Source organism: Megalops cyprinoides, chromosome 25, assembly GCF_013368585.1.
Source record: "Megalops cyprinoides isolate fMegCyp1 chromosome 25, fMegCyp1.pri, whole genome shotgun sequence".
NCBI lineage: Eukaryota > Metazoa > Chordata > Actinopteri > Elopiformes > Megalopidae > Megalops > Megalops cyprinoides.
The window spans coordinates 4,259,243-4,276,352 of NC_050607.1; the positions used below are offsets into that span (position 1 = coordinate 4,259,243).

At 41.0% G+C, this 17,110-nt stretch overlaps 1 protein-coding gene across 1 annotated transcript in view; it reads left to right on the plus strand.

Annotated features, from left to right (window-relative positions):
* Positions 1-17,110, plus strand: part of LOC118772008 (thyrotropin-releasing hormone-degrading ectoenzyme-like) — a 115,654-nt gene that overhangs the window by 46,056 nt on the left and 52,488 nt on the right. Inside the window, exons 4-5 of the mRNA XM_036520231.1 lie at positions 1,214-1,368; positions 11,194-11,307. Coding sequence (XP_036376124.1) covers positions 1,214-1,368; positions 11,194-11,307 — 269 coding nt within the window. The remainder of the gene's footprint in view (positions 1-1,213; positions 1,369-11,193; positions 11,308-17,110) is intronic.

The window sequence follows — 17,110 nt, forward strand, 5'->3', positions numbered from 1 at the left end:
AAATGATATACGGTGTATCTTGCGTGTTACAAAACCCCATAATCGCATTACAACGTTACAGCTGCTGATACTCGCCTTGTTTAAAAGCGCAGCCACGTGTGCTTTCAGAGCGAGATAAGACATTTCCTTTTTCTCGCAGAAGAATTTGAATTTGCAGAGTTCGGTGGCAATGGCCAACTACCATTAATGCTTAATTACTTACGGAGGCTTGTGGAAAACTTACGTAAAACATAAAAAAATGAAATCCAATCTCAAGTTTACCTAACTGTGAAAGGATGACAGTAAAGTAAACTTCTAACTTCGGAGGGAACAGCATGAGTAGTGCTGTAAGGAACTGTGAGGTAACAACCTTCATCTAGTAAGCCACCACATTGTCATGTTTGTAAAACACTTTCTGATTATTTTGCAATTATTTACCGCTTTCTAAATCCAACAAAACAGTTTACAGTGGTGTAATGAAGTGATGTGCAGTAATGTAGATAATAAAAAAAAAACATTTCCAGAAAAACAGGGCGAAGAGACATAATGTAGCACTGTTAAGGACATCACCCCTCACATTGTGTTAATAAGAGGGTTGATTTGGGTTGAATTTGTGATGTATTATGATGATTTTCTGAGGCTGATGATCCGAAGGTGCTTACTCTGAGGTTTGTGCTGTCTCTGGACTGTTTTCTTCAGGGTGTGCTCCTGTGTTTATGGTGCTATGTAGGCGTAACTTTATTTTAAGGCCCTCCCTCACTCTGGCAGTGACTCAGAAGGAAGCGGGGACTCCATGTCGCAGGTTCAGAATAACCAGATGGATCTCGGAAGGGGCGCGTACTTTCCCGGTGCCAGTATGAAGATTTCGTACCCAGCACGCAGAAAACTGTGTGACAGAAACATGAGGAGAACTTCAAAGTAAAACTTAACAGCTGCCCTGTTGGCTGTTTTACATTCTTATTGCAACATGTTGACATTCGTGCTTGAAATGTCTTTTCTTGACCACTTAACTGATTCACCATCAGAATCAATGTCCCTTGTTCACCATTTCTACTGTTCACTCGTCTGCCACATGAATAAATGTAAATGTACATGTCATTAGCTTACTTGTAGATCAGAGAGGATAAGTTTCTTTCCAGAACCAGGAGAGTGCAGGTTTGTCTTTAACCTGCCTCCACAGCCCTCTGAATGCTTGCTAAATCTCTGCGCCCTTTCCCCCTCCATGTCTGTACAGATCTCCTGGCCGTGCCCAAGCACCCCTACGCCGCCATGGAGAACTGGGGTCTCAGCGTCTTCGTGGAGCAGAAGATCCTGCTGGACCCTGAGGTCTCCTCCATCTCCTACCTGATGGAGCTCACCATGGTGGTGGTGCACGAGATCTGCCACCAGGTAGGGATGTCCCTTCACAAGATTCTCTCCTTTCTGATTTTGCATGGTAAAGAGGACAGTGCAGACCCCTTTCAGAGCGCACCAGGGGTGGGTCTGTGAGAAAAGAAAACCCTGTGAGTGTGTTCAGTCAGATGTATCAAAGCTTTCAGAGGTTCACTGACTTGGTGAGGATTTAGTAAGGCCAATTAAACACCGTTTCTGCATGCGGTGCTAAGCGAGATGCTGGAAGATGAGTTGATTGGCCTGATTGTCCTCATCACACATGTTTCTGTCTGTTTCCTAATACCCACAGCCTTCTTCCAGACATCTGTGCATTAATAGGAGATTAGATGCAGATTAGATGCAGTGTTGAATGATATCATTGTTACCCTCAGCCTACAGCCCCAGATAACCTTTGCAGCAGATAACTCAATATTTCAGAGCGCTGTTTTGCTGGTTCTGCAAATCTAAAGCATTGCTGCTGTTTAACGGTACACCCATTGGCATCATCTGGAACCGCCACACTTGTTTGATTTCTGTAGTGTTCGCAGGAGCTCCGAGAGGCCTCACACCTATCGCTGAGGCAGTTATGCAGATACGGATTTCTTCTTTGATGATTAATGCAGGTCCCTCCTTCCGTCTCTTTGGGTGCATGGGGGATAATACATCCAAATGGCACTTCAGTGTCAGCGGTGGCAGCTACATGCAACGAGGCTGTATTCCGCCCAGAAAGGCTTCTCTCTTAATGGCTGTATGATACTACATACATTTTTAACTAGTTTGGCCAACAATACCCTCAGGAAGAGGGTCCTGGATATTTTAAAAAGGGGCACTTTTATAAGGGACCAGTTGCGAATAGAGAGTGTTCATTTTGTATGTGCAGAACTAAACCTGTCATTCGGACAGAGCCGTGCTGCAGAAATAATTGTCTTCCTTTTAAAAGTTCTCCTCATACTGTGAACTGAATGACCTTGAGACTAATATTCTTGTAACTGTTTTATGGGGACATTTGAGCCAGATTAGATTCTTATTCCTTCAACTGTAAGATGTATTTCTCAGTGATGCATTATTACTTACTACTCTTGAACAAAAACTTTCCTGCGAGTTTCCCTGAAGTCCCTGAATCTCCGCACCTCAGCCATCCATGGACTGATAACCTGAAGGAAAACGCAAGATGGCGTCCCCTTTAAATCCCTCCTTCTGCTGCTCAAATATCATTTTCGTTCCCTTTTTTGTGTTGCCTTATCGGAGCCGGTATACCGTGCTGCGCTCAGAATTAGCTTTTTTGCTTTAAGGTGCTTATAGGTAGGGACAACGCAATCAGAATGCATGCGGGCATTCCGGGCACTGCCAGTGTGTTGCGTTCATAAAAGCCCAAATGTAAAACACGCGGCCCTGACAGCTTAAGCTGACAGATTTACATTCCTCTCTCAGCTCCCGTAGAAATGAGTGGGTTTGATCTCCTGTATTGAGACGAGGGTGGGAAATAAAAAAAAAAAAAAACAGAAATTTGAAGAACAGACAGTGAAAGACCTGGCTATGCTGCAGCAGTAATTGGGCATCTGGTGCTGCCTGGGATTGTGAAAAGCAGAGAGCAGGATTGTTATGTTGGCTGGTGTGGCGGAGCTACAGATCGGTGGAACAGAGGATCGCAGCTTTAGGAGACGCTGTGTGTTTTACGGGGCTGTACGTCACCTTCCAGGTTTGCTATTCATGCCGATTCCCACTCGTGTATACAACAACCTACTTCTGGTACCTGGCCTCTTTATAGACCATCAGTAGCAGATCAAACAAACCTGCCAAGGCTGTTTGTTTCGCAGAGGGAACGTTTGGAAAGTCATGTCTTTGCAGATTGGGGAGGCTTTTTATTTCTCCTTCTTTACCTTGTTCTGCCTGTTTTGAGGCATGTCTTAGTGTTGCTAAGCGATTGGGTTTCATGTTCTTTACGTAAAAGGAAAATTTATTGGGCTTTGTATTGCCTTGACAACGAATCTCTGTTGGAATTCATATTTTGAATGACAGGCATCTTTTATGAAGCAGTATTACATTTTATCGCAGCAGTGTATTAATAGAAAGCTTGAGGGTTGGAAGGTGAATAGCTTATTCTGCCTTGACCCCATTGCCTTCTCCATTAGTCTGACAGTTTTTGTTTTTATTAGAGGGAAGAAATCGTTCTATCTCTGCAAAATCTTCACAAGTCAAGTCTCAATAAATTTAACATTTTTAATAATCAAATATAAATAAACCTGTTTAAAGTCACTTCTTAATGTCATGTTGTTTATGTTTTTGTTTCAAAACCACTTGCCACGCACGATTGGGTTCAATGTTAAACTGAGTCTTAATACGACCAGGAAAACCATTTACTGTGTCAGAGTTGGCAGCTGTAGTTTTCTTGCCCTTGAGGTATTTAATTTTAAAATTACTGACATAACCAGTGATATCATACTTACCTCTAAAAAGACTGTGAAGAGCAAATCAAAGTTGTTGGCATGGTGTTGTAAAGGGACAGGCCTACCATCAGCTAAAGGAACACTGGTTAGATAACTTCTCATGACTGTGGCAATCTGCTCTACTCAAAGCAGTGCACATCTACTCAACTCAAACTAGTCTCTAAAGCTACTCACACCTTGATAGACTACAAAGCCCAACTTCAACTAATGTTCACTCTAGTTCTGTGGGCATTTTAAGACATCTCATTTTTGATCAGCTGTCCCAGCAAACACCAACCATGAAGAGAAAGTAAAAACCTTCAAAGCATTGTGCTGTCGCTTACTGTAAAGCTCTCTTTGGCTACTTCTGTAGCCTACAAGTACATACTGTATAATAATGTTATACTACTAGTATTACAATATGGCAATAAAACATACATACCGTAAGTTTAGTTAAATTTGTTGTTAAATTATTTTGTTTTAATATGCACGAATAAGCATGCTCAAAATATACATTTACAGTACATGGCAGAGGTGATTTAACTGGGTTACACAGTTATTGAAATAACAGTACCACACAGAAAACACCAGCATCACCGATTTTAAAATGTTTTGAAAGAAAAGCAGGTGATTTCTACCCTCAGAGACATAGCTGTTTCAGAACCTCCCAGAATCCCTTGTTACTTTGATGTCACTCGAGGGACACATCTAGGGGGATGCTTATACTGTGCAGTGGGTTAGTGTATAGCTACAAGATACCACTAAATCTTTTTTATTGCACAAGAAGTGCCACATAAATAAAGTTAATTTTTATTATTATTATATTTTTAAGTGAAAAGATGAGCCAGGGTTTGCTGAGAGGCTTGTTCTCATCATTGTAATGCTCTTGCTCTTAATCGTGGTAGTTTTTTCCCACCAGCTCCCCCAAGCATGACATTAGCTGATCAGCTTGGCAGCACAGGTGAGAAGCTGTCTCTGTAGGCCTGCTTTTATGCTTTTTCTGTGCAGGCTGCCACGCCACATGGGAATGGAGCTTGAAAGATGAATCAGGTTTTGGCGGGAAGGAGAGAATGATGTATGTTTCGTTCCTCATATTATTGATCCTCGGTTCTCAAGTCTCACAGCGAACGCCCAGCGTTTTCGTGTAACGCGATTAATCACAATTAAAAAGGTGTGGGTGTCACACGCGCTGGATTCTCAATCCAGCGAGACAGACAACCCACTCAGTCAATCAATCCATCACTCAATCACGTTGCCTGTACTGTAAAGCTTTTAAATATGGGATTATCATCAAATTCTGTGTGTCAAAACATTATCCCAAGGAATAGTTTGATATCCTAAGGGAGATTTGACTTGATTAATTTTATTGTGCCATAATAAATTAATATAGTTTTTCTTAAAAGACCTTAGTCTTAGTCAAGAATCCTTTTTTGTAATAATGGAATTGCTAAAAGCTAGGGAAATTCTGAAGTCAAATAATGTGTTGTGCAAGGCTGACTCACTGCTCTGAAATATTAAGAAACAAGATTTCAGCATAACTTGAGATGGTGGTAAATTCAGGCATCGTCCCTGGCAGACAGTCCAATGAACCCGAACTAAATGTTTCAGTATTATGCTGCCCTTCATGCTTATTTGAGGCTCGCCAGCTTATATTGCTTGAGAAAACTGACTGACAGATGGCCTTATCCTGAACAAATTTCATTACACCGAATACTTAATCGCTAAATTTGTTTTCCATCTTAAGTCTAGGGAACAGGTGAAGCACCATGCGCTCCCCTTGAATTTGTCCAGTGTGATTTGATACTTGGACATGGATAAAACAGCTGATTATTTTTGTTGAGTGATTTTGTATTGGCTTGTCTGAAAATTTTACATTTTGATTTTTACATAATTGATTTTTCTTTGTATGTGTGAAGTATGTTGACCACCACTACATGCACACTAACAGTAGTTGCCCGTCCATTTAGGCATTCAGAGTATAACAAGTTGTATACAGCATACCTGGAATATAAGAGAACTTTTTTAAGCTTGAAGTTGATTTGCCAGCTCATTACCAAACCAATACAGTCACCTTTGGATTGCATAACATACTATAATCAGCCTCTGGTTACTCTTACTGCCATCCATATAAAAATGGTATCCTCCATTCTTCATAGTGACTCAACTGAGAGCACTTACACATTTAATCATTTGAACACAAATGTGCGGCGAGGTCTATAAAAAGATGCTGGGTTCAATACTGAGGATTTTTGCTAGAGCAAATGTTAAGAGCACTGTAGCTGTTGTCAGTCAGTACAAATGTCACTTAATCACATTGGATTTGAATGGATCTACAAAACACAGTTTTAATTGGATTTTTCACACATTTCTCTTCTGAGGTCTGTACGTATTAAAATTCAATTAAAGACGAATAATGGCAGCCGCTTTGCTACGGTTTAGTGCTGTGAATCATTATGTTGGCTGGAAAACCACTTGGTTGAATTAATACTTCCATTAATATCTTTCATATAAAAAATAGAAAATTCAAACCCCATTGATTTGACATCAATGACTGCTTATACGTTAATCTGTGTATGCGTGGAAAATAGATCCTAATTACTTTATCAAGACTAAGAATAACTTTAAATGAACGACAAAGAATTCAATAGCAAACCGTCTTAGTGCGCATTAGTGTTTTTGCTGCAGGTCAAGACATAGTGCTGGCAGGCTTCCGTAAAATCATGAGGCTAACAAAAATTTCCAAAGCATGCATGCCAGTAGAGACTAGAACTAAAAGGCTCTGTTTTAGGCCTGTAATTAATCTCTCTGCTTAATCCTTAACTTGGCCATAAATATATTTAAGAAAAGAGCACTGCGTTACCGAACATTACCAAAACTTTTTATGTTTTGTGTATTGCATATGGTGAAGTAAAGTATAACTTGTGCCTGTGAGCTCTTAAAAGGTGAGGAGAAAAGCACGTGGCGGTGAGACTGGATCTGGGCTCCAGCCTTCTCCGTGTGGGTGATGTTTCTGTGACTCCCGCTGAGCTTCCCTACCCTCTGCTAGTGCTGTAATTATTCTCTCTGGCAGGGATACCATATGGGGGTGGATAATGCAGACAAGGTCCTTATATGGAGATCACCAACTTCAAAGGATGCTCTCACTGTATAGTCCCCTGTAAAGTTAGTTTGCACCAATTAAGCCCCATGCACAGGCAATGAAACATGCAGCCGGCGTCTGGCAAAGAGCTGCTGGTTGTTTAGGCAGGCGTTTGAAGAAATGTGTTTGAATCGTACTCTACATCTAAAAATCCAGTCCCTCCCTATTTTGCAGGGCTCTGAGGCGAGGCTGAATTATTTAGGCACTGAATCGCTTGAACTTGGAAATGCTGCCTGAGATTTTGGCTTTTGTAATTTGCCACTGTGCGTCTGCGGCATTAAATGTCACTCTGAAGTGCTGTCTGATTATCAATCTCCCTAGCAAGCCAAGGCATTTTCAGTTCAGGGGCAGTACCATTTCAACAAGCACCATGCATGCTTTGGCAGTAGAACTGAAAACAAAAACAACCAAAAAGGGGAAAGCACAATAAGAAGGTGTTATTAATATCATATTAGCTCACTGCTACACTATGGTATGCATAAATTTGAATTTCCTTGTGTAATATTCTATTTCTTAGTGGAGGCTCACAAATAAAAGGGGTAATACACCTTGAAGTTCCCACATATCCACCCACACACTTCTAGCATTGTACAAGCACTTCACTGTGCTTTTCTTGAGCAGGAGAAAGCTTTGAAAGAAGAACTATAATTAATATGAATCTTAAACCTCTTATTCTTTATTGACATTCTGTCTGACCTCAGAAGCCTTATAGCCCAGATGGTAACAGGAAAGAAGAAAAATATATATATACACACATACATACATACATACACACACACACACACACACACACACATACACACACACACAATATTTGTGCCATCAAAAATGGATAGATCTGCAGCAACACAAAGCTACTGAAGGGCAAGCTCACCCTTTCGGAATCAGTTGCTTGTAAGCAATTAGAAGGTGTTCTTGTACTATAACGGTTTTCTGTCGGATCTCTGTTCATTAGTGCAGCATGATACATCCTTGTCTCCTAAATGTGAGTGGTGTCACGTGACCGTGTTCCAGGAGCCCAGTGATGAAGCTTTGAAGTACTAGCGTTCATCTACTGATCGTCACTCAATAAGGCTCCCTGAAAAATTCTGTCCCTTCCAGTACCTTATCACGGGCTTTGACGACCAAAGGAATGGCACACAAATAGATCAGCTTTCCTCTGTTTACTTTTTGGAGCTCATGAATATTTAACAGCTGCTATATCTGGAACAGGATGCGAACGCAGTGATAATTGCAGGCTGATCAAAGGTGTATGATCTTTTCCGGTTCCATACTGGGGGGATGGGGAGGTTGAATGGGAGGGGGGCCGTGAAGCAACCTGGATTGCAGTCCCAGAGTGTGAGCCACTTGGAGGGACCTCAGTTCAGGCTTAATCTGCTAATGCTTTAAATATATCTGTCCAGCCAAACATACCTTATCCATATCCAAAGTGGCATTTAGTTTTCCTTCATGCTTTAATCAGAATGAACTGATTATTCACCTCTGGGCAATGGGCTGAAATTAGAATGATGATACTGTACAAGCCTTGATGTGCTTATAAAAAAGGAAACCCACACAGCAGAAAGAAGGCCCAATGTCATGCAGAAAAAACCCCGTCTGAGAATCTAGCAGATAGCAGGATCCCATTTGCAGGAGGGGAGAGACGCAGGGCTCGCTGACAAGGCCTCCTTTGTAATAAATTTTAAATGAGGCTTTTGAAAGAAATGTTTCTGTAGGTAACTGTGACACGTTCCTGTGTGGATGAAAGCATTGCTTTTTTTCCTGCAAATCTTACAAGCCGACAAAGAATTCACCCTTAAAAAGAGCCCATTCATCTGCCTATATTGTCGAGAGCCTGTGTGTTACATGATATAAGAAACTGAAATGGGCTCCATTTTACCAGCACACACGACCATATTGCATCCCGTTGTTGGCATGCAGTTCTTAGCCATTGTTTGTGGGTCTTGACTCAAATTGTACACTTGATTGCAAAAATAAGAATAATACCTTTCATGTTTGGCAATGGATTGTTCAGCAGAATGTCTGGTGAAAACAAGCATGTGGTAAACGACGTTTAAAGTCCTTCAAAATCGAAGAGCGAATTATCTGAAAATGTGTGAAGCCAAGTGCTGTAGATAGTGAAAAGGTAGTCATTACCTCTGTCATTTCTGCTATTGATTTTCTTTTTTTTTTCTTTGACAAAATGATTGATCCTTTCAGGGGTCAGTACTGAAGCACAGTATCGATGCAGTGTACAAGATACGGCTTGCAAAATTTTGACATATGTGACACACCTTTCACAGCTGAATATGTCTTTAGTGCTTATTGTCGGGCTAGTTTGAGTAATCTGCTCCTTGGGTTGTGAGGCTTTTACCTTTTTCTTTGGCATCATCAACCAGCCATGATTTTTGGCATTGCTTTTAATGGCTTACTGGACAGAATGAATACAGCCTTGTTGTAAAAGAGAAATAGCTTGGCATATTTACATTTGAATATCAAGGAAGTGAGGTACTCTAAGTGGACCAGGAGAGCACATCCAACACATTTACATGTACATCTATTAATTTTGCAAGCGCTTTTATCCAAGAGTAAGCAAGGAGCATGACATGCAAATGATAAGTCCCCATGAACAACGGCAGATTCAGAAAATGTCAGTGGCACATTTGAGCACATGTGTGAATGTGTACCACAATGCCACTCTGATACCGTCATACTGAAAAGACTTCTAATAAAAGCGTTAAACGAATCATGAGACACATTTATGTTCATATTATGACAATTGTGAAAATGTCACTCACCCAAGAACAAAAAAGCTGCAATGCATATAACAGTGCTACAGAAACTAAAAAGTGGCATGCATAATAGCCAGACTTAAAAATGAGGTGTTGCAACACTGAAGCAGCTCTCGGATGTAATAAGCTCATTGCAATGCAGAAGCTTTCCCTGGTACGTTGACAGCCCTGTTTGAGACACTCTTTATTCAAGCACTCTGTTAACATGCTCAGTTTGATGTCTGAGTCATTACACATGTGTTGTTTTTTCCATGTAATGTTTACCTTGTCTCTAGTGTAGTGTTGGTACATCACTACACTGTTGGAATGCAGTGTAACTACCATTTACCTGCCCTTCTCAGTCATCATTTGTAAGCTATTGGATATAGAGCCTAAGTTCTACTCTATCCTGTAAAAGGGGTTGGGGTTTCTCCTGTAGCCCATAAAAGCTATAGTATGCCTCTTTAATATAGCCCTTCTCACTCTTATTATGATTAATATTTCATTTCTGGTAGAATGCCTCTAAGCAGACGTGAGCACAGCCCAAAGGTTTGTCCTTGTCAAATAAATCTAAATCCCTGGCTTTCTGTCAGATTCATGCCTGTCCCTCACGTGTGTCGCATTGTGAAACTGCCCGCCCTGGACTGAAACAGTGGACGCCGGCTGTTAATAAAAAAATCTTATGGCCTTCAAGCTTGTGCAGGGAGGAGGGTGGAATATTGCAGATCTCAGCACAAGCAGAGCCCTCCCTATCGAGCAGAGTTGCTTCGTTAAATAATTACAGTCAGCTCCTAATTGGGGTCGCACGGTGTTAGGTTTGGAGGTTTTCTGTGCTAATGTCTTGGGGTTCTTGTGTCAGACAGTTTAACTGCAAGCATTCCACTGGCATTAAGCACTGAAAATGGACTTTTTGCTCCTGCCTTAAGTTGCATCAGAGCTGTGTAAGTGGATGCTTTAAATCCTGTTCTGTTATTTCAGACCTGATTTAAAATATCTTACCATCTGCTGTCAGTTTACATCTAGCACAGGAGTTAATGACTGGTTAATAGGCAGCTGAATATGATTTGTGACATTACAAAACTGTGATCGGTTGCCTTTTCATGAAAAAAATCAAAAACCTGAATATTGTCATGAGATTAATTAAGAAAGTGGGGTCACCAGGCTACACTAGCTAATGTAGCTAATAAGGCATTCTAACATGAAGATTATGGAGTATAGATGACACTGGCTTGTATATATACACTTGTTGCAGCAGAGTGTACATCAACCAATGCGCTGTATGTTCAGTGATCTTCACATTAGAGCACCTTATTAGCTAATGTGTAATTGCACCAATTAATTAATATCTCAGTACGATATCAAGATTGCTGTTTTTGATGTTATTGTGTTTTTCTACGTATAAGTGAACCAGTAGAGAACTAAAAGCCAGTCCTGAAGTAACATGTAGTATCCATCCCATTTCTCACACTGTAATAGAGTATTTAAATATTTTTAAAAAAGTGTGTTTTCAATTCTCTGTGTCTTGCAGTGGTTTGGTGACCTTGTGACTCCAGTGTGGTGGGAAGATGTCTGGCTTAAAGAAGGATTCGCCCATTTCTTTGAGTACGTGGGGACCGACTTCCTCTTTCCCAAATGGAACATGGTAAGATCTCCGGCTTTATTTTCTTACCTGTTTACTTGAGGTATTCCACTGCTTTGTGTTATAAATAACCCACAGATGTGTTATTAAACATTCATTACTATCCCTAGACAGTGGAGCAAAATAAAGATGCTTCATACACTTAAGTCTTCATAAAGTGATTTTTGAATACTATGCTCAGGTGTAATTTGTATTTATGTTATGGGACAGCCAAACCAATCCTTCGGTACAACATTAGTGGGCATTTTTTTTCCTTTAATGCCATTCTTATTGATAGCATTAGCATTTATATTCAGTCATTTAGCAGTCATATCCAGAGTGACTTGCCAAGTAGCGATCGTAGCGCATCCAATAAATCTTGAAGTAACAACAGAACGTGCTGAACACAGCTGAGTACATTTCGCCTGCTGCCATAACTGGAACTACTGTTTATACATACAGTACCAGTCAAAAGTGTGGACACACCTGATTAGGATAATATTAAACATGCATTCAAAGATACTTAGATCTAAAGACTTATGCTTAAATGCTTGAAATTCGTTCTGTAGACAAACATAAATAGTAGAGTTGATGACTGTGTATGAATTCCTTTCCAAAAAAAACTTTTAATTAAAAAAAAAAACTTTTTACTGTATGCACTACAATAAATTCATAAGTCAAGTAATTGTAAAGTGCAGTACAGCAGTACAAGATGCAAATAAAGTGAAAACTACTCAGTTAAGGCAGATATGATTTAGTAACGGATAGGGGAGCCGGGATGCAATCTAATTCCACACGAAGTGGCTGCAAGTTACCTCTAAACTAATGCTTGATGTGAGTTATTGCCATCCTCATTCATATTATGAAACGGACAAGTTTTTTGCTGCTCTTTTGTTTTGGTACTTACCAATGCTTAGATGGAGAGCCATTCAGATTCATAGGGCCGCTGGATCATGTTGAATCACTGTGGATCTGGAAAAAGAACCCAACGTTTAACCAACAGTTTTCGATGGACCTGCAGATCTGACTGGAGTATGAAATACGTTTGAAATATTCAGAGCAAAGTAATGTACTATTAATTAACTATTAATGTACTGAAAATCAGGTACTGCACCCAGCAAGTCACCGAGCCCCTGTTTTTTATACTGCAGGTGCCTTTTTAAATTCAACCTTGTTGAATTTATATTTTCTTATTATAAGGGGTGCAAATATAAAATTAATTCAAATTCAATTGTTCAATGTCAGTATGGATCTTGTGTGCTTGTTATATATTGAATTTATTCAATTTATCTGTGTCCCTTTCTAATATTTCCTGCGTGAACCAGTATTCGGTGCAAGGCGTAAACAAAGCATTCGACTCTCTTAACTTGGGTAACTTCCAAGTGTGTGAAAGAGATTTATTTGTTCTGGTGTGAAAATACGGTCTATTTTATGCATGTTTATTTTACAAGATATGGCGCTTAATGGTATAATAATGACAGACACAATAAATCATCTATTGTTATGGTATTTTGTGCTGATTACATTCTCGGACATAGTAACCGGGATGGAAGCCGGTGTACAGTAATTACTGTGAAAGTAATTAAGCTGGATGTGTCGAAATAATATTGATTTTTTGCGGGCTGCTGCAGGACTATATTTGGCTGGATGGACCAACCTGGTCTCATAGCCCAAATGTCAATATGTGACATTTTCCCAGGGTGAGTGAAACATCAATATACAATGTTTTGGGCTTGTATCACGTGTCAATGTTAGATGATCCCCAAAAAAGAGCAAATGATTTTTGAACATGTGATTCAGTGCACATGAGGCAAATCCAAGTTCTACCATAAATGCAATTACACCTTATAAAGAGAATACATGTTTGACAGTGGGCTCTTTAAATTCGTATGCATTTTGTCCCCTTCACTAAACAGCACTGAGACTAAACAGCCCCTTTTTTGGGTCTTTATGGTAGTAGCACTTGTTCTGTTTTTGTTGGTGGTACCCATGTTGTAGCATATACGACCAGAGCATAGGTTGAATATTAATGCAAGTACTTGTATTTCTACAAGGACAAATAGCATTTAATTTTGTATATTATGAAACATTTGGTGCTACATAAGAGGACTGCAGAAAGATGTTTTAACAGTCCTTATGTACTTCATGTAAGGTAATGGCTTCATGCAGTCATTAAAAACAACTATTGTTGGGTCCTGTAAAATAACATTTTATGAATTACCCCGTAGATAAATATAAGGGAGAACAAGCGTAGCTTGTCTGGGGTGATCCATCAGCTGCACTGACTGCAGTGAAGAGAGAGCAGAACAGGAGGCGGTGGAAGCCTCAGACTTCCAGGATTTGGTTCCATTAGAAATGCTCTCAGTTGATGATCCCAGATATTCTCTCTGTTGGACATATCCAATTTCTGCCTCCCCCTCTGATCAGAAGCACTCACTTCCGCTAATGTTCATGGAAATCACAGGCTGTTCGTCATGCAGAGATATGTCGCCCTCTTTGAATTAATTTAATAAGCAATAAGAACCTGAATAATATCCAACCGTGTCCTCAGTCACGCTGTCCCGTGGCGATGGTATTCAGGGTGACGTTGCACTCGCATAATGAAAACCTGCGCTGAAATTACCCTTTCTTTTTTTAATACAAGGAAATTAAGATGAAATGAGTGCTTGTCGCAGGGCACGGGAACAGTTTCCGTGCTTGTGCCGCATGGCTGGCAAGCCGAGAGCCCAAAATCCAAATACCGCCTGATAATCCCGGTTAAATGAATGTGCTCTTACGTTCATGCATGGTGCTGCCCCACACCTGTAAAGGCCCAGGCAAAACACCTCCGTTGGTTGATTGTATTTGACACTCCTTTCAGTAATGCAGTGTTATTTCAGCACAGGAACATGCCTCTTTATCATTTAGAGAACATTCAGAGCACTCCAGATGATGGAGGCACTCTTGTTAACGGGGCTGCTGTTCTGGCCCAGGGGAGCAGTGTACAACATGCTCTCATCCTGCTCAAAAGTGTCAGACCACTCATTCTGTTTTATTCCACCGAAGCGCCTAACTATTGTTTTCCAGTGTTTTGGTCATGCAAGCCTGTCCTGCTAATTTGTATCAGCTGGTTCCCAAGCCCTTCTGTCTCTGATGGGTCCTGATAAAGAAGCACTGTGTGCTGGCCCTGGGGAATGAGATGAGCTGAAATGGATTGGATAAGCACTGCCTGTCGACCTCTGACCCATCCGGCCAGTGGAGAGGGGACCGACTCACAGTGGTCATTAAAGATTCTATGGCACTTATCAAGAGAGTAAGGGTGTTAACCCCGGCGTGCTGGTGTAACGACCAAACTAGGTGTCTACATCTTGCCACTTAGTCATCCCCTTACAGGTTATTGGCTGTGCAATCTGTGTAGTCCTCGCCCACCCCGATTCCCCAGTTAGTCACCATAACTGAGAAAAAGGTTACAGCTGACCTTCCCAGCTAAATTAAACTTGATTAAATTAAAAAATGCAATAAATGTTCAAATACGTAGCAGCAGTTCAGCTGTAAAATCAGTGGAGCCAACAAACAGCAGTAGCCAGGTGTTCTGTGAAGGTTCTGGAACACTGGAGTTCTATAGCCACCATGAATCTGCCACCGTCCCCAGAACAGTACAGCCTGCTCAGTTTTTTAAATTTGTGGAGAATGCTTTGATGAGACTATGTTTACACATGCATTTTCCATGAAAAATCATTCAAAATTCAGGATATTATCTGTAGCCTTCTCTGTTGCAGACCGTCCTTGGGTTATATGGAGGTACATTAATTTTTACAAGGCAAAGCATGACAGCTGCAAAGATTACCATAATGCTTTGCCATGAAAGACAAAACAGCCATCTGGTTAAGTGCTCCCGAATACAATAACATCTCTAAAATAGCTATTACCTGAGCTTGTGAAATTAATTTATCCACGGATCATCACAGGCTCACTAGCACAACAAAACGAAAACACGATTCCCAATGTTCCAAGCTAATGAATGCTGTGTTGTCGTGATGCACAGTCGCCCCCCCCCCCCCTCCTTTTTGCTGCGTGAATTACACTAGCCATTCTGCATCTCCATGAACTGGCATTGAGGAGGGACATGATTCAGACCTCACAGGCTCTTGAGTGCAGGACGTGAGTCAGGTGTTATTATTTCGGTCTGAAAAGGAGAGAGGTATATGCCACCCTCCTCCTCCCCCTGCTGATGTTCTTTTATCTGCGCTGACCTGGGTGGCCATTAAGAGGCTGCTGCACCTCCTTGTGACATCATTGGTCTTTCAAACATAGCGCATTATATAATGGCATAAACCTCACCTGCTGGAGCAGGGGGACCAATGCTCTTAGCTTATCGTTAGATGCATTGTGGGTGGAATGGGGTGGAGTGGGTGCTCGCCATCTGCACTGGGCGTTCTGTCTGAATGGCTCAAGGAAAAACCAAAGGTCCGAGAGATAATGCATGCAAGCAGTTTGCCCTGGGTATGGTGTCAGCCAATCAAATGAATAGCAGCTAAAGGTCACCTCGGACTCCCGCGAGCAGCGGAACAAAAGAAACCGCCACATCTGACAGCCTCTGTTTAAACCTTCTCCACAGCTACCCAGATAAGAGCTCCCTTTACAATCCCCTGGTTTGCCATGCAAGCGATACTTGGGTGATAGTGTTGAGGAGGGTGTCGGAGGGGCCAAATGTTCACCTGGCTCAGTATATCTGTCAGAAGGATTAATGGGGTGTGGATCTGTGCACCTGCTTGTGACTGCGTCTCGCCTTAACATCTGGGAAGTGTTTTTTTCCCCTTTTTATATATAACACAGCGTTTCACCCCAGAACCTCTTAATGGTAGCAGCTGAGGCCAGTGGCACTTCACCAAGCCGTCAGGCTGGTTAAAGCAGTGTGTTTTTGTCTCTGATTGATTAGCGTGGGCTTATAGGTGGCATCTACTTCTGCTTAGCGTAAACGCGGACCATCACATCTTTAAGTGTCAGCAACAGGAAAACTAAATGAAATATGATCAGGAAAAAAAAAACACCCCGTTGTGAACACATATGGTCCAGATGGAAGCTCTTTTAATAGCACTCAATTTATGATGCTGTTACGTCACTTTACTTGACAGCAATGCTGCTCTTCCTGCTGGTACATATGTCTCCTGCTCGACCGTGTCTCTCTCGTGTCTGCTGATGTATAGTCAATGACTAAACATTTCGGGGGACTGGCAAAGGAGAACAGACGGCATATTGACAGCACGTTCAGAAGAGATCAGCTCTGTCTCTGTAGTAACATACAGTAAGCAGTTTGAAGATTAGTCATGACCTCTTTCTAAGTCTGTTGTACTGTATATTGTGTAATGCTGGTATGAAATATGGAAATTTGTTTGTTTTAAAAGCTGTAAAATTGATCACCACCCACAAAATGCTGTGCTGTATTCTGAAGTGCTACACTCTTGAGGAGTCTTCAAATGTAATTAATCTGCTTGGTCAGTGATGAGGGAAAGACTGTCCATTGACATGCCTGTTGTCAATATGCTGGCAATAGTTCAAGCATCTCTTAATTTAGAGATTCTGTTATATCTTGAGGCCTTGTGAGTGGAATAGCATTTCCAAGCCTAGCCAGTAAATGTCCAAATTAAACTAAATGACAGGCTTTTCATTACAGACAGCCAATGGAAAACAACATGTATATTAAAATCGGAAATTTGGGTACATAGTGCTTTTTATGGTCTTCATTGTTAAAAGCAGCATTACTCTAACCTAATTGTATCTTGCAGAGATATTTCCAATCAAACTAATTTCTTTCTGTATTTGAAACCAGTTTGCTTTGCACAACAGA